Source organism: Colletotrichum acutatum (genome assembly GCF_030867785.1).
Source record: "Colletotrichum acutatum strain CBS 112980 chromosome Unknown BDZ83scaffold_48, whole genome shotgun sequence".
NCBI classification, from domain to species: Eukaryota; Fungi; Ascomycota; class Sordariomycetes; order Glomerellales; family Glomerellaceae; genus Colletotrichum; species Colletotrichum acutatum.
The window spans coordinates 109,928-127,744 of NW_026849042.1; the positions used below are offsets into that span (position 1 = coordinate 109,928).

General features: G+C 52.8%; 3 protein-coding genes across 3 annotated transcripts; 2 read left to right on the forward strand and 1 right to left on the reverse strand.

Moving 5' to 3' along the window:
* Window positions 1-4,818: 4,818 nt before the first annotated feature.
* On the forward strand, window positions 4,819-6,790 carry BDZ83DRAFT_752317 (caspase domain-containing protein; the record flags this gene model as incomplete). Its single annotated transcript, XM_060514181.1, has 7 exons — window positions 4,819-4,901; window positions 4,962-5,052; window positions 5,106-5,175; window positions 5,238-5,624; window positions 5,676-6,114; window positions 6,530-6,699; window positions 6,765-6,790. The coding sequence occupies 7 exons, from the start codon at window positions 4,819-4,821 to the stop codon at window positions 6,788-6,790; spliced, it is 1,266 nt and encodes a 421-aa protein (XP_060364793.1).
* A 6,436-nt stretch (window positions 6,791-13,226) lies between these two features.
* Window positions 13,227-15,154, forward strand: BDZ83DRAFT_577940 (F-box domain-containing protein; the record flags this gene model as incomplete). The annotated part of the gene is made up of 4 exons (XM_060505076.1): window positions 13,227-13,639; window positions 13,694-13,889; window positions 13,945-14,915; window positions 14,983-15,154. The coding sequence occupies 4 exons, from the start codon at window positions 13,227-13,229 to the stop codon at window positions 15,152-15,154; spliced, it is 1,752 nt and encodes a 583-aa protein (XP_060364794.1).
* Window positions 15,155-15,479: 325 nt separating this feature from the next.
* Window positions 15,480-16,939, reverse strand: BDZ83DRAFT_578047 (ubiquitin carboxyl-terminal hydrolase, family 1; the record flags this gene model as incomplete). Its single annotated transcript, XM_060505080.1, has 3 exons — window positions 15,480-16,424; window positions 16,510-16,704; window positions 16,775-16,939. 3 exons carry the CDS (start codon window positions 16,937-16,939, stop codon window positions 15,480-15,482), a joined length of 1,305 nt encoding a protein of 434 aa, XP_060364795.1.
* Window positions 16,940-17,817: the final 878 nt, after the last annotated feature.

Sequence of the window (17,817 nt, forward strand, 5' to 3'; positions counted from 1 at the left end):
AACCAACATCCGCATCCGACCCGGAGAGTCTAAAATGCATTGAAATGGCAATCCAACTATGAGATAATTTGGTGTTATCATCAAAGACATGCTACTGCAGGCGGCCCTCCCCCCCGCCCCTTCCGCTCGGTTACGAGAAATATTTACGGGATGTCTGTCTCGCGGGCTTCCACAGCAAGCTAGGACCATCGCCGCAGCGCCACCGGAAGCCGTTCAATACCTGCATATTTGGTTGTCGTATTCCATCGATTGATTGAGCTTCTAGCATCGTGTAGTTGAGCTCCCTGCGCCCGAAAGGCTTTGGTTTGGCGGTTGACTAAAGCAATGAAGCCGGTGGGCTGGTTTCGACGGAAATGGCATTCGGATACGAAAGCTGAAAAGCCTCGAGATTGTAAAGATCACGGTTATAGACATCAACGCATCTAAATTGGGCATGGGGATCCGTTGAGCTGAGCCGAAGACACTGCTAGCATGACGATGGATCATGAATGAGACCACCCGGGAAGCAAGGAGCAGAGTGAAGAAACTGCCAGACTAGGTGATGGGGAGTCGCTTGATCGCATTTTTCCGAGACCTGGTTCCGGACGAAATTCTACAAAATCCAACTTTCGCAGGAGATGAAAGCCCATTCACCCTAGATCGAGGTCAAAATGCGGGAAAACGTGAAGCTGAGACCTGTGATATGCTGGTGCATCAACCTTAAAAGTCGGCTAACCACACTGTTGGGCAGCAGAAGCCTACCGTGTCTAGTGGTGACGGAAGATGCCACCAGGCCACGATGCGTGCGGTGCATCACGGTCTTAGTTTGACGTCCATTGGTTCCGATGGTAAGGATGAATGTCCCGGGACGACGGCGCCATGCAGCCATGCACCAGAGGCTTGGGACAAAATGCCCACGAGGCTTGGTGAAATGCTATGCGCCAGCCGAACGTTGAACTTTTAGCCCATAGCCACGTCTCTCGTAAGTCGACAACTTGCTGTCCAATCGATTTCAGCCACGTTCCCGGGGGTGATGTTTAGCTTTGGCCTGCTCAGAGACATGGCCGCATGCTTTCTCTCCACGTTGCCGGACCACCTCCTTTTGGACTTGGATGGACAGGTCTTGCTGGCCGCCAGAGGTCGAAATTACCTTTTCGAGTCGTTGGAGGGCTTGGAATCGAGACTCCTTGGCGGAATGGAGGCTGCATATACCGTCTGCATACTTCTTGTGCGGTGAGGTGTCAAAGACACGCAACTACGGACTCAGCACGTACTGTGAGATATGACCCGTCCAGATGAAGTAGTCTAAGACCAGTCAGTTGGGGTCTCGGACAGATGCCGGCGTGGTGGTGTCGCTTCTGGACCCCAAATGCTAGGTACCAGGGGTAAGAGGGAAAAATGCGAAGGGCGATGATTCGTCAGAAATCGACGCGGCCCCTGTCCGTCAGGAGCGCCACAGTGATCGGCAATCCCGTAAGCTTACCAGATTGAGATCGGGGAATAAACGAGTGCGTACTCGAGCTCCCATCAACCACAGACGTCGCGTTCCGATTTCTCAGTGGCGCTGTTTTGCTGGGACTGCGCACCAAAACGGTTCGAACGAGGGACGGGAATCCCCTCGTACGACATGAACAGCGCGTCCGTCACTATTGACGGCGCGCTTTCACTAGAGCTCCAGCTAGAAGACTGCTGTCTGAGTGACAGCAACGAGACGGAGAGTTGAGGTTGCGTGCAGTCGGTCAGGTATGACAGCACCGGGCTCGGGTCAGTCAGTGGCTTTCATGTCGGCAAGACAGCTTCGAATTCGGCGCATGCTCCGTAACGAGGTTGGAGACGGGACGGATGACCTGGGACGACTAGGGTGCCGATATCGATCTGCAATACGTTTAGAAAGCTCAATTGTTGATGAATCCTGGGCTCATGGTGTCTATTGCTTCTGGTTGGACCATCTGCCACGACCGTCAAATTGGTAATGAGCCCAATGTCAGCCAGAAGACTGCCGTTGAAAATGGAGCCATGTAGCATCCGATTGAGTAGCGACACTAGTCCACGGGATGATGGCTGGGCTGGCACAATGTTGCTAACGTCGGAAAACCGACAGCGACAACATGACATATTGATCGAGCGGCTCAACAGCTGGGGTTCGAAGGGAAGGGAAGCGAAGCGGATGGTTTTACCGCGCGGAGGCAGCCGACTCTAATGCAGTCCGAGCTGTGTTACCATCGTGAGGCGCTTTCAGCGCTGGGCAAACGACTCAATGTTTGGTTCGACTGACGCGATATGGCGTCTAAATGTGCCGTTGGAGGTAGGTAGCGCGGCATAGCCCTGCTGGATCGGCGTAGGGCGGTCAACTTTGGCGTCAAGTCTCAGCTTGACCGGGGCAGAGAGTTCAGCGGGACTATCTTGGTCGGGTGGAGACGACCCGACCACAGCAGCGCCAGGGCCAATGGATGATGGATCAAGATCGAATACCTAGTGTGTTTAGAGTCTAGAGCGACTGGTTGGGTCCTGGGTTGGGCGGGAGTGACGCAGAGGTAAAGGGTGGAAGGTGAAGCTGGTAGACGGTATTGCTTGGTGCCCTTGTGGGCTAGGGTGAACCGTGTAAGGGAGGGCGAGGCGGCGGGTGGTTAGTTTGCCGTTCGTCGCCATGTTGAACATGCTTTGCTTTGGTGCGGTTCCGTTTTGGTGATCATTGCCGAGACGTTCCGGGGAATGAAGTTAGGTTCCGTTGCCCCAAGTCACATATCGAGTTGAGAATGGCTGCGGCTGAAGACGGTGCAAGGGTTGTCTTGGATTGGCGAGCAGGCTGAAGAGTGAAGACTCAGGGAGAGGAATGCGAAAGCCTGGAGGGCAGTGAGCAACGAGATTTGCAGTTCGATCGTGCCAATCTGAAGTTACCTTGCACGGATCCAGAAGTGAATACTAAGGCAATGACGAAGATGCAGAGAAAAGTCCGAATGTTGCACGCAATAAGGTAATCCGTACAAAGTACTAAGGTACTGCGTAGGGTGCCTATGCTAAGTACGTACTCGGTACGCATGGCAAGCCGCAGGGCAGGGCAGGGCAGGAACGGTGGCACCGAGCCCCAGTTACCTACCCAGGTCAGGGACGGTAGGAACGGTAGGGACGATGGACGCGACATCCATCACATGGTGACATGGTGGCATCGCAGCAGGTGCTGTTTACAGGAAAGCCCTAAAAGGGGACTAGCGCTGTCAACTCTGCCCCGTTTCTCGGTTCTCACCGGGCTGGGAACGGCCTTGGTATGGCCTGTGCTCGTGGCTGATTGTCTGCACTGCACCTGCCACCTGCCCTGCGTTTGTTTTTCTTCCCAGTGTAAGAGCATCTCCGGTGCAGACTACCTTTAGTAGGTGCAGACCCTGCCCCGGTCATGTTTGCTTAGCTAATGCAGCAAAAAACACCACCAAAACACATCAGATGCTCCCATGCACTCACTGTAGTGAGAGGTGGACGGCGTCGTGAGGTACTCGGATCCACCTCCGCTAGCAAAAGACTCTTGGGAACTTGGGCTTTGAGGCCGTCCCTGCCGTTTCTTCCGTCAAAGTCCAATCGCCATGGTGCCCGGCCTGCCACATGCCGTTGCTTTCCTCGGCGCCTACGACGACTGATCCAACATTACGTACCATGGTCTTCCATTGTTAGCCCTACAGTCATCATCTACCTCCACTTTGCGGCTCTCTTTCCACTTTACTACCTTGATCTCACGTTTGTTCTCATTCTTCCAAGGCTGTTCAGTTGTGTTTTTGACAGTGCCTTGATAGATACCCTAGCGAGTGCAGTGAGTGTAATACATTGCAGTGCAAGGTATCTGTAAGCTAAGGTAAGGCATGTTGTGTGTTTAGGTTGTTTCTTCCCCGGCCACCCCCCTCCCCGCCAAAGGCCCAAAACACATCCAGCCCAGCCAGGAAAAGGTGAAGGTGATGGATGGACAGTGGACCTGGTGCGTGCCGACAACCTTAGCTCGAACCCCTCCACCACACACCCACGCCGCAGCGCCGCAACGCCGCGGCGCATCTTGAGCCTTGAGGTACCCTGCTCCTACCTTACCTACCTTACGGATACTCCAGCACATTCTACATTCCTCACATTTCTTCGCTCCTCCAACCCGAACACTCCGTTCACCTCCATCTTCTCCTTCTCTCATCACCTCAGCTCGCTTTCTTTTCGAGGCTGTATTGCATATCCGCGCCGTCATTTCTTTTTACTGCCACACCAGCTCACACCTCTGTTGCGCCCAGCTACTGAATCATCGTCCGTCCTAAGTCTACCTACCCAACTGTACCTCCGCCTACCTAAGCTCTGCCGAAGCCGTCTTCTACCCCAATTCGTCTCACAAGCCGGCTCCAAACCATCAAAAGAGTCAACTAGGGTCCTTAGCCACCCTTGCTGCAGGATCCCTTTCCCGCTTTGAGATAGGCCCTTCAGCTAGCCCTCCTGCCCTTCTCCTCCTCATACCGTAAGGTCCTGGTAAGCTTGTCCACGCTCCTCCAACCAGTTTCGCGCTCGAGAAAGGCTGACACTGCTCTTGTGCTCACCAACCTAGTCTCGAGACCTAAGCACGCGCATTCTCGTCCCGTCCCTACACCTCAACCACGACCCCCTCGCTTCCCCTCACCATTTCCTGAACTCGCGACAACCGTACTTCAGCTTCGTCGCCCATCTATAAAGACGTCCGGTCCCCGAAATCTTCCTTGTCAACCCACTCCTCTTCGAAGACCATCTCGTCGAGCTAGAACCTCCTCCCACCACGGCTTGTTGGCCTCGGGTCACCAAATACACACAGATCGGGTCTGAGAATAGTCTCGCCGTCTCGACAAGATGTCAGGATACCCGGGCCAGTACGGAGGATACCAAGGCGGCCCGCCGCCGCAGCAGCAATACGCGCAGGGCAGCTATTACCCGTATGAACTCCAACCTTTGTTCGCGTGACCACGCTCAGTCACTAACATGAAGAGCAAAAGCCCTCCACAGCAAGGATACAATGGATACCCTCCCGCTGGGTCGGGCTACGGCTACCAACAGCCGTCGCCTCAACCTTACGGATACAACCAGGTACGGCTGACTGCCAGCGTTGTCCAACTGTCGTCAACTAATGTAATGCTTAGCCGCCTCCTCCGCAACAATATGGTGGATATCAGCAGCCCCCGCCTCAACCGAATTACAACAACCGCCCAGGTGAGTTCGAAAGTTGTACGTTGAACATGGACATTGTAGGGTTGACAAGCATCGTTATGAAGGTGTACCCACCGTGAACTCGAATGCTTACATGCACGGAAACCACAACGCTCCTCCACCGCCGCCCTCACAACCGCAGAGATTTGGACATGGCGCGCCAAGTAACTACAACTTCCAGTACTCCAATTGCACCGGCCGGAGAAAGGCGTTACTGATTGGCATCAACTATTTCGGTCAACGCGGTCAGCTGCGTGGCTGTATCAACGATGTGAAGAACATGTCGGCATATCTCGTCGACCGTTTTGGGTATAAGAGGGAGGATATGGTTATCCTCACCGATGACCAGCAAAACCCCATGAGCCAGCCTACAAAACAGAATCTCCTCAGAGCCATGCATTGGCTCGTGAAAGACGCGAGACCCAACGACTCGCTCTTCTTTCACTACTCAGGTTAGCTGCGAAAGACATTTCCACTATGCACTTAGACGCTGACACCTCCAGGCCATGGTGGTCAGACAAAGGATCTCGACGGCGACGAGCCTGACGGATACGATGAAGTCATTTACCCCGTAGACTTCCGACAAACCGGCCATATTACGGATGATGAGATGCACAGAATCATGGTTCAACCTTTGCAAGCTGGTGTGAGACTGACTGCTATCTTCGACTCTTGTCACTCGGGTACTGCACTTGATCTCCCTTACATCTACTCGACCCAGGGTATTCTCAAGGAGCCCAATCTGGCCAAGGAGGCCGGCCAAGGTCTGCTCGGTGCTATTTCGTCATACAGCCAGGGCGATCTGGGCGGTGTGGCAAGCAACATCATGGGCTTCTTCAAGAAGGCAACCACTGGCGAAGATGCCTACCAACGCACCATGGCCACGAAGACGTCGCCTGCTGATGTGGTTATGTTGTCAGGCAGCAAAGATGACCAAACTTCGTATGCTACCCCCTTCTTTCTGTTTTGATGATACCCTTTTTGTTTTCATTGCACTTTACGGATTTTCGGGAGATTTTACAAAACAGCCCCCTGCTTGTACTGCCTCTCCTGGTGGGATGGCTAATTTTGGAGACTGTGGGCGGAGGCCACAAAAACGGAAAAGTCTTGGGCGCGCAAGTCTCTTTCTGGATATGTTCTTTTCATGTCTTCTATATTATACACGTGGCATCAGGCCAACGATACTCTTTTATTGCTCTAGAACAAATTGCAGCCTATCTGCGGCTGCGGTTTGCTTCTAGGGCGATGAGTCACGTTGGACCTGCCTCGGTCCACGAGTGTGGAAATGCCGACGATATCAAGGCGAATTTGTAGAATGCTGTTGGCAAGTTGGATCTATACTGACTTCACCGCGCAGGGCCGATGCAACAATCGCTTCCCAGGCTACCGGTGCCATGTCATGGGCCTTCATCACGGCCATGAAGAAGAACCCTCAACAGAGCTACGTGCAGCTCTTGAACAGTATTCGTGACGAGCTCTCGACTCGCTACACGCAGAAGCCTCAGCTCTCCTGCAGTCACCCCCTCAGTATGTTGCCTTCCAGAAGAAGCGAATTAACATCCATGTCATTACCATAGCTAACATCATCGCAGACACCAACCTATTGTTCGTCATGTAAATCATAATCCTGTGTGTCAAACGGCCGGTCCGCCTTGTATATGTCATAATGCCCTACTTCGGCCTGGAAACATAAATACTCAGGGTTGGTTAGACATGGGTAGGCATAGGTCATCATTGGAAAAGGAATCGGTTGGGATGGCGAAAATTGAGGGTTTTAGGTATCATTTGGGTGGTTTCATTTTGTTTTTTTTTTGGGCAAGTCTTCTTTGCTGCCACACTCCCGACGCCTTTTTCCGCCTCTCCTATAGTTGAGATGCCAAGTATTTACCCTCAACTCGACTAGTTCTCAGAACTGGAAATCAGATAAAAAGTTGATTCACGTCACTTCAATACGGGATGCATTCAGAGATGTCACCATGTGTGTGTGTGTGTGTGTGTGTAAAGAAGAAGCGATTAAACGTTTGTTTAGGTATTCATGCTTCCTTCCTAATTTCTTCATCATGCAACCTAATGCCGTGTTTGGAAAATCATGTCCTACTGCGTAGACCCAAACAAAGTGAAATATGACAAAACTCCTTTCCCATGCCGACCGTCCCCCAGTCATTCTACCAATAAACCAACTTTAAGGGAAAAAAACAAATGTTTTCATGCTCGACGCCCAATACGCCAGACAGAAGAGGGACATGAGCAGCAGTACGGCATGCCAAGCAGAGACCAATAATCGTCCTGATTGTCCTTCCACCTCCTACTCCCCAGTTGATCCTCCGTCCCATTCTGGGTCTAGCTTGCAGATCCCGTCTTCCACATGTGGACGATCATCAGCTCCAAAAGAGGAAAAGGGAGATTGCCCGCTCGCTCGCTTCACTGCAACATCAAGGGTTTTTTTGCAGTTAGGCAGTAACACTGTAACACAACCGGCTGCTGCTATGCAGAAACAAGAACAAGACTGGAACGCCGTATGCTAAATGCGAAATGCGGATGTGCTGGCTGAGGGAGGTAGGTGAGAGCGGGATTGGATTGGATCGTATGGGATGTGCGCATGGGTGTGTGATGGACCCGAGATGATGCCGTGACATCTTCAGCTCGGCTGCAACGTGATGAATAGGGAAGGCGTTTCGCAGATGAGAGTTACCTTCGCAGACATCCGAACCGCCATTCACCATTCACCATTCACCATCCCATCCATCCACCGTTTTTTCCCCTTCGGGAACACCATACTCCGGGGTATCTAGGTGTGTAACGTAATCTGGCTGAACCTACAAGTAGAGGCTAGGCGAGACCGAATAGGCAGAGAGAGACTGTGACCAACAAATCCTTAGACCGCAACATCGTCGGCATGCACGACCTTGAGCTGCTGCCGCCTCTTGGTCTTGCGCATCTCGTCGACGCAGTCGGCCAGCTTCTGGCGCGTGGCCTCGTGCTTGGCCCATTCGCGCGCCGAGATCTGCATCCTGGCAATGAAGCGCGCCATCGTCGCAACCGTCTTGAGCGTCGGTCGGCCAGACGCCGTCTCCTTCCGCGCAGTCGTCGAGGAGGATGAGGGTGGGAGGGGCCTGCGGCTGCCGAGCAACTCGCAGCGGATCTGCTCCAGTTCACGCAGCTGAGCCTTGTTGCTGATTCTGACGTTAGTATCTGGACCACTAAAGAAAAGAAGAAGGCAGTCAAGGGTACATACCATGCGTTGGCAATGTCGAGCTCCAGCTGCAAGAACTTCTTCGCGTACGCCGCGTCGGCGCGCATGCTGACCTCACGCTTCCACCGCGCCTGCATCCACTCCATCTGCAGTGTCATGCCGCGGAGCTCCTTGGTGTGCTTTGCGTCCGCGTTCTCGGCGGCGCGGATGACCGTCTCGAGCGCCTCGTCCGTCTGCCTCATTCTCTCGTCCGTCTCGGCGGCGAGTCGGGCTGCCCGCGGGTTCTTCTTCTCCGCTGCGGCCAGCGCTTTGAGGTCTCTGATGTCCTTTTGCAGCTTCTCTGCGGTTAGGCGGTAGGCTGCGCGCTCCGCCCGCGCCCTCTCGAGCTTGCGACGAAGCGAGCCTTCGGCGGCCGTCAGCTCGTCAATAGTCTCCTGCTGCTGGATGACGTCGTGTTCGAGCGCGTCTGCTTCGCTTTGTGTTCTACGGAGCAATTCCTGAAGGTCTCTCTTCTCGGAGGATGACATGTTGTCGATGTTGTGACGGCCGTGGGCCACAAGCTGCCTGTCTTGCTCTGCCTTCTCAAGCTTCTGCTTCAGACGACGAAGAGCCTTTTCGTGGAGAACGGTAGCTTCGTCGGCATCGCGCTGGACATCCTCCAGTGCCTGCTCTAAAGCAAACTTCTGATCTTCCAGATCATCAAGCTGGGTCTGCACATCTTGCTCGAATTTAGATGCTTTGCGTTCGGCCTCGCGAGCCTTGGCCTTGAACGTCTGAACCGATTGCTGTGCTGTAGAAAGCTGATGACGCAGCTCAGTGACTTCGGATTTCCTGGCTGAAGGACTCGAGGATGCTGGAGACGTGATGAGGCGGGACATCTCAGCATCGTGGGCATTGCGCTCCAGGTCTGCGATTTGCTTCTTGAGACCTTTGACAACATCCTTGTGGGCTGCCTCACGTTGGAGGAGCTCCCGCTCCTTCTGTCGTGCCGTAGAGAGATCACGGCGGATAATGGACATCTCGCTGTTACCCTCACCGATATTAGCGGGGAGTTGTTGGGTCGTCGCGAGCTGGTCTTCGTAGTCTCTAATTCGCCGTTCGAGTTCTCGTATTGTGCGTCGTGTGGCAACTGATTCGTGACCTTCCGATGAAGACACCTCTCTCAACTTGGCTTGAAGCTGACGAATTTCCTGGTTGAGGCGGTCCTCCTCTTCTGCAGCCTTCTCGATCTCATCTTCGAGAGACTTTTCGACGTTCTGCATTTGCTCCGCCAAAGCCGCGTTCTCGTCCTTGAGTCTCCGGACCTCATTGTCAAGCTTCAACTTTGACGTTCTCAAGTCCAAGCGCTCGCGATCGATGCGGAGAGTCTCCTCGCCGTTCTGGTGCAAGCGCTTCATTTCGCTCTCAACCTCATCACGCTCTGCCCTTGCTTCGGCCAGTGAGCTGCGTAACGAGTGCATTTCGAGGTTGAGGTTGGCAAGTTGATCTTGCAGCGTCTGCTTCTCGCGAGACACCCTATTCACCTGCACAGTAGACTCAGAGATTTGAGTTTGCAGCCTGTCCTGGAGTGATTCCTTCTCCTTATTCAACTTCGACACGAGTGATGTGGCCTCGTCAAGCTGAACTCGGAGGCGTTCGATGGCTTGATTTGACTTGCTGGCGTTCTCTTGAGAGACCGAGGCCGTACCACGGTGTGCCTCATCAAGCTCCAGCTTCAGCGCGTCGCACTCCTTTCTTGCAGCTCCCAGTTCCTCGCGAGAATGTTCCGATTCCTCGTCCAAAGTCGTTTGAAGGACCTCCACTTCATCCTCCAGCCCCTCGATTTTCTCGCTCTGCGCTTGATAGTCTAGCTGGGTTTGACGGAGCTCATCCTGAACTTGTGATAATTCATTCCGTAACTCATTAAGCATAGACTGCCGTGTCTCGAGATTTTGCTGAAGGTCCTCAATCTGCCTTGTGAGGGATGCTCTCTCGTCCTTGTGACGTTGAGCTTCGCTCTCTAGTGCTTCCTGCAACCTTGATTCCTTTGTTGAAAGGTTACCTTCAGCCTCGCGCAGTGCTGCAATCGTCCTTTCCAAGCCCGAGGCCTTCTCTTCCGCCCGTTTGCGCTCTGAGTCGAGAGTTTGGCGGTCTGTTTCCCATTTTTCGCTGTCGTTGTCGTAAAGGTTGTCCTTCTCCCGAATTTCAGCCTGGAGGTCCGAGATCTCGTCATTAAGCCTGTCGATTTCGTCTCTGTATTGGCTGCGGATATCCCTTTCGATCTCGAGGGCGTGGTCCCGCTCTTGGGCGAGGCTCTCCTCCAAATCATCCACGTTCTTTTGAAGGCGCGCCACGTCTCGTTGTAGGGAGTCAGACTCGCCTGTCAACGCCTCGTGACGACTTTGCAGCAGATTCTTCTCGTCCAGCCTGGCCTCCAAATCCCTTTTCAGATCTTCCACTTGAGCCAGCAGCGACTGGCGTTCGCGATCAGAGAATTCTTGTTCTTGACGGCCCTCGTGCGCGGCATTCTTGAGGCTTTCTTTCTCTGTCGTTACGTCGGAGAGTTGCTGTTCGATCCTGGCCAACTGTGACTGGTAGTCGCGCTCAGAGGCTTCGCGGGCACGGCGATCTTCCTTGGCAGCGTTCTTGAGTTCGTCATTCTCCTTGATCGTTTCGGAAAGCTGCTGTTCGATATTGGCGAATCTCGTGTCGGACTCCTCCAGCTCAGCCTGCAGGCGCAAAAGCTTCTCCTCCTTTTGTCGCGAGAGCCCTTTCGTGGCAATAGACTTATTGGCCAGCTCCTCTTGAAGTTCTTCCAAGTCACCCTTTGCTTGCTCCTTGTCTGCGATGGCCTGGTTGAGCTTGTCTTTCATCTCTTCGACCTGCTCTTCCAAGCGACGGACATTGGTTTCCAGATCGTCGATAGTGTCTCTTGCTTCTTCCAAATCGTCGTTAGACTGTCCCTGTTGCTCAAGCTCGATCATTCGTCTTTGGGCATCCTTCATATTGTCCTCCGCGTCGTCCAGCTTCGCCTTGAGCTCGTCAATTTCGTCTTCGTGATCTCCTAGAAGGCGCTCCTTCTCGCGAAGTTCTGCTTCTAGATCACCAATCTCATCTTGCAGCTTGTCCACCTGCCCTTGATCGTTCTGTCCCTGACTCAATTGGCGTTGCATGTCGTCGAGATCTGCTTCTCTATCCTCCAAGGCTTGTTGCAGTCGCTCAATCTCTGCTAGTTGTTTCTGGTCTGCGTACTTCTTCTTGGCCCTCTCTTGTAAATCCATCATTTGCTGTCGGTAGCTTTCGAGGTCCTTCTCGGCCGATGTCAGGTGCTTCTTGTACTTGTGAAGCTCCCTCGTCATGGTCACCTTGTCGACCTTCAGCTCGGTATTCTCTTTTAATGCGGCTTCGCTGAAGCCGGGTCCGGCCTTCCGCAAAGCCTCCTCGAGGAAGTGGATCTTGAGTTTCAGGCCAAAGTTTTCCTTTTCGATTTTATCGATTACGCTCTCCTGCTCCCGAAGCGACAGCTGGTTTCCGTCCTGCAGAGGACCTTTTCCGTCGCGTCGCGGCAAGACTACAAGCGGTGTAGACGCAGTGCTCGTGCTGTCGACTTCGGGGAGTGGCGTGCGATCCACGAATGACCGCGATTGGTACATAGAGGTGTCGATGTTGGGAATTGGCGTCATGTCCTCGTCGATTCTGTTCAGCAGTGCGGGTGTGTTCGGCACAGCACCATTCTCCTTGCCAGACCTTCGACGGATGCTATTTCGCGTTGCTGACTTTAGCATAGGTGTGAATTCTGCTCCTCCGAGGCCTGCAGGTAGGTTTTTTCGGTCTGCAAAGGGTCCGCGACCCCGCGGTGTGCGAAGGTTGATGCCTCCAGAGCGCCCGTTGCGCATTTGTTGCACCAAATTGTTGTCTTTTGCCGGAGGGGACTGAAAAGAAACCTCTTGTGACATATCGAAGTCGGGTTGTCGGCTGAGGTATGTCGCATCGCCAATGTTTGTTCGCGGCGTGTCGAGACCGCCGATACCTGGGGCGACCATCTTGGCCGCGTTTGACTTATAGACGGGGGGGAGGGAAGTCGACGAGCGATCAGAATAGAGATCTCGTAGGTGTGGTCATAACAGTGGTATGTTAGTAGTATATACGAATGGCGTGCGCTGTGGTGGTGCGAAGCAAGAAAGCAAGCGCAATGTCTGCGTAGCTATAAGATCTCGTGTGGTTGCGATAGCTCAGAACCCGGTCGGTCGCGGTGTTGATAGTGGACGGGACTTTGAAAGAGCAGCAAGGGACCAAGGGTACACGGTCGCATCCCGGACCGCGTTGTGAGTGTTGTTTACTCGTGTGCCTATCTCGGACTAGCGTAGTGGGACAAAGAGGGAACAAGTCATGGTTTTTAGACCAATGAGCGGGATGACCTTGTAGCCAATCAAACCAAAGGAAATAGCAGAGTCTCCGCAGTTTAAGAATCCCATGGTAGAGTCCCACTTTTCGACGACAAAACGTCAATGAACGTGGTGGACCTTGCTTCTTTCCACAGGGCAGCTTGAGACACTACGGATACAAGTGGGAAAGAACCTCCCATTGATTTGTGATGCAACCACTTCACACTGCAAGCGTCAAAACGTCACTACCTTACCTGCCTCCAAACAAACCGACCCTGGGATGACCAGCTCACAGAGACGACTGTTATCGATTTTATCTCACCATTTGAAATCGTCTTCACAGTTCTCATATCAAGACTTTACTCTGTCTAGCTGTATAAGTCTTCCGCAAACCCCACCAACTTACCCCGACTACGCTTTCGACAGCTTCCATCCTGGTCTTTTTCGGTGTCCTTTACCCGTCAAATTCATAGTGTGCGCATGAGGCTTCTGCCGCCATGCTCTCATTTGACCAGATCCCAGATGAAATCATCCACCAAATACTGCATTACATCTCACCAGAGGACAACTTAGTCACAGCGAACCTCCTATCGAGACGCTTGGCCCGGCTTTCCAATGAACCGATTTTGTGGCGATACTACTGTTTGCATGCCTTCAAGTTCTGGCATCCCAGTCACAGGTTCAATGAGAAACTCGAAGAACCTGCATCCAACGTTCTGTGGAAGCAGTTGTTTCTACTCCGCAAGAGAAGAAATGCCAAGGCTGCAAGCCAATTCCGTGGAATATTGGCCACCAAATATGGTCGAGTAAAGAATTTTGAAGAGATCTGCTTACTTGGTCTTGACGCCAAGGACTTTCTATTGAACCAGGCCCAGACCCCAGATCATTTCGAAGACGTCTTGGCCAGAAGGTGGGTAACTTTTGACGCAACGTTTGCTGGCGCATTCTGATCAACTCCGCCTAGATATTTCAGTAATGCCATTCTCGCCAGCATGCGCCGTGGGTACGCCATCCAAATTTGGGACAACCTTCGCAGTGATGAAGCACGCGAAGCTTGGAGACCCAACCAAGTTCCGAAAGTTGTGCCCGGAAGATTAGAGCGCGCACTTGCTGCTTTTGATATGTTTGTCATTCAGGGCGACGAGGGTGACATAGACCACGTAGGTCTTCTACGGGGCTTTTGTGTTATATCTCTTCGACTGACCCCTATGGCAGGTTTCCAAGCTTCTTGACAAACTCGCAGCCGAGTTTCGGAGCGGTCATCCCGAATTTGACGGGCTTTGCATTCGAGAAAGGGCACTAACTCTGAATCGTTGGCTGAGATCCAACAATCTGACCGGTATGGTCGACCCTGAAACCAACTATCGCAATTTACGGAACTGCCTCCTTGGCCATGCGCTGCGAACATCGACCCACCAGTCACTTCCAATGGTTTCGGCAGCAATTTTCTGTTGCGTCGGCGAGAGGCTGGGATTGAATGCCCACTGCTGTGCGCTACCAGGCCATGTGCTTTCAATGGTCTTCGCGACGCCAGAATTCAAGTTGGATGGCTCCAGAGTCACGGATCCATCAAGGCAACTTGAGAGGATGTACTTGGACCCATATGGGGGCGATGAGGAGTTCAGCAAGGAGACGCTGCGACAGTTCATTGCCCAGGTCGGGTGGCACAGTCTAGATGTCGAAACAATGGCACCGGCAGCCGTATCAACAATGATTGGACGTCTTGCACACAATATACGGCATACCAACCTCGTTTACACGTCTCAGGACGTGTCTATAGAGAGATTGGCTGGACTCGGGGCTGGGACCGCTCTCCAGAACCTTGAATTATCCGTCTACGCCGCCGCCTGGGCAACAACTCTCCTGGACCCTGATGCTTTTGTTGATGTGACATCACATTTCGCATTACGGTTCAACTCGCTGCGCTTCGATGACGCCTGGATCGTAGAGAAGATTTACATTACTCGGCCACAACCGCATGGCGATGTGTTTCTTGCTGCCCCAAACCCAGAATACATACTTCGCCTCATTCGACGAGCAGATGAGCAGCAGCCTGTGTTACGAGATTCCCAGATAAACCTGGAGTACAAGATCGGCAATGTTGTCCGGCATGGTAGATACGGCTTTGTTGGGGTTGTGACTGACGGAGAGATGGCACAGGGATCGATCCTGTATTACAGGCTATTGTGAGTTAACTGACGAGACTGATGAACAATGGAAAAATCTCTAACAATACACCAGAACTCCCCCAAGCATGCAAGGAACCTTTTCATTGGTCAAGGCCTCGAGCCTTGAACTCGTGCGCGATCCTGAGGAAGCACAAGCAGCATTTTTCCCCGACACTGGATTATTCTTCAAGCAATTTGATAGAGAAAAGTGCACATTCATCCCTTCCAACAATGAGGTCGTCTATACGCCAGTATAAATACTGGGCATTGTGGGGTTTGACGGCTGAAGGAGAGTGATGTGAGGTTTTACCATGATTGACGTAGTTCACAAGAAGTTACTTCTTAAAATAATAATGAATTTTTACGTCTTGCACACTCGTATGCCCTTTTTGCTGCCTTTTTACAAAGGCACGGCTATGGAGGCTATGTGCCTCTACGTGGATAGACTTGCTACTTTGCCGAAGCCACATGCAAAACCATCTACTCGGTTTTCCAGACCACAAACGCCCCCGAAGTGAATCGATATCGATCCCTCGCAATTCCGTGCTACGTCACTCTCGCCTCTCCCTTTTGCAAATCATCCTAAGAATTGGCTGCCCAATCCGCGAGCACGCCGTGCTCTGCCAGCTTCTGCACCCAGGAATGGATCGCAGGAGTGTGGTCCTTCTTCCGCCCCTGCACACGGTCATTGTCCTCATTCACGGAACCGATCTCAGCATTGTACTCTCCTATCAGAGACTTCTGCTTCGTCACAAGATCATCGTAGAGATTGAAGAGCTCTCCCATATCTGTGGATGCCTTCTTGATTTTTCTCTCGAATGCTGGGTCCACTTGGGCCTGTTGTATATCCAATCCTGATATGCCGAAGCCGGCGAGGCGCTCAATGTCGGTGCTCAGAAGAGGCTGGTCGTTGCCGGCAACGAGACTCTGCCAGCCGTCGAGGTTATTTGTGCGCTTCTTCAGAAGCTCGAAAGAGCGGAGGGTGCCCGCGATTTCTCCCGACAAGATCCCCAACGGGCTCTTACAGAGCGCAAGGAGGTTGAAGGTGAGGGCGGTATCCTCAAACTGGAGCATGCGCGCCTGGATCTCGGGCTGGACCAGTTCAGCCCAGTGGACGCCCTCCTCGAGGGGGCCGATGCAGACGGGCCTCGTCTTGAGACCATCCAGCTCCCAGACCGAGCCATTAGCCGGTACGTAGGCGATGAAGTGGAATCCCGACTCCTCGTCAATCTTTTGCTTCTTGCTCTTCTTCGTCTTCTGTGCCGGCCCTCTGCGCTTCGTCTTCTTCTTGGACTCTGACGCCTCGATCTCGAGGACGAGGTCGGCATTCAGGTGGTCCATTCTCCGGGTGAAGGAGTTGTGGACGGAGCGGATAAAGGTGTTTGAGCCCAGGGCGTGGCCGCGGAGCGGGGTGCTGAGGCTGCTTGTAGAGTCCTTGAAGGCTTGGAGATCCTTGCCTAGATCGACTCCTGGGCTGTTCATGATGATGTTGGTCATGGCGACGGTTGCGCAGGCGTTGTCTGTCGTCTGTGAAGCTCTGTGTGAGTATTTTCTTTGCGGTCGAAGGTGGGGGGGGGGAGGGGGGAGAGGGGCAGATGAGAGAGAGTCATACCTGATTTGCAAACCAAACGTCGCGGCTGTCGACGACCGAGTCGTCCTCGTAGTTCTCAGAGAAGTATTGGTAGAGAAAGATGAGACCATAAACGGGTTGCGGAAGAGTCGCTACGTAGTCTTCATCAACCGCGAAGACCTCTTGGACCTTGACATCCTTGACGCCCATCTCTCGTAACATAGCATTAAAGAAGGCCTGAAAAAGGATTAGCATCAGTTTGAGGATCGAAGCTGGGGTAGATAGTTGGAAACGCGGGTCAACGCACAGGTTCAGATTCCACCTCACACCAACCCTCCCACTCCTTGAGCTCATCCTCACCCAAGGGCGCCAGAGATTCACGGAGAAGTGTCTGGTAGTCTTTCGACTCGCTAGAGGCGGCAGCCGTCTCGGTAGCTTTGCGCTTGGGATTCCGCCTTGAGCCGGCGGCCATAGCAATTGCGACAGCTTCACCTTCAGCGTCACCGTCAGCCTCGCAGGGCGATTCCTTCCTCTTCCGCAGCCGGCCGGCTTCTGGCGAGCAATCGGGCTCGCCCTCTACCTCGAGAGCCACATTGGCTTGCTGCGGGCTGGATTTGATTGCGTAGATGTCACGTTCGTGGTCTATAGGTGAAGGTACGTCAGACGTTTGTTGAGCTTTGGTCGTTGGAGGCACCACAGCTGCTGCACTTGCTTGGCGACTTCGCAGCTGCCTTCGCGGCATATTAGCAGGAGCAGGCGCAACTGAGGCCATGTTGACAAATGCCTTGTAACGTGCTGGCTTCAGTCGCTTGTTTGATGATTTGGAATGAGAAATCAAAGTGAAGAGTGATTCTGTCAGAAGTTCGTAGAAAGAGTTGGTATTGAGCAAGTGGTGCAGAATACAGGCAGTGGTGGGTGGGAGAGAAAGGGCGGTAAGAAAGGGATTAAATTGAAGATGGTGTTCGGTTTTCAGTCGATTAAAAGGGGAAAAAAAAAGGTAGGAGATCTTGTCTACTGATGATGGGCAAACATTTCGTTGTTGGTTCTGTCGAATGAAGGTGCCCTTGACCTACGGTTGCCTTTGAGGACCAAGGACAATGTGAAGGGGTTTACAAATGGAACTTTTGCCTTGGAACTCGGAACATGAGCTCCATTGACCAGGCCATATTTGATGCTCTGGTTGTGTAAGGAGCGACATGACAGGATGTAAGAAAGAGATCATTCTTTATTGTAGTAACGCAGGGTGAAATATCACCCATTTGACGAGAGAAGATGCGATACAGACTTACCTCCATTACATGTGATGGCTTGAGAACTTGGGAGGATATTCATTTCTCCGAGAGCCTCCTA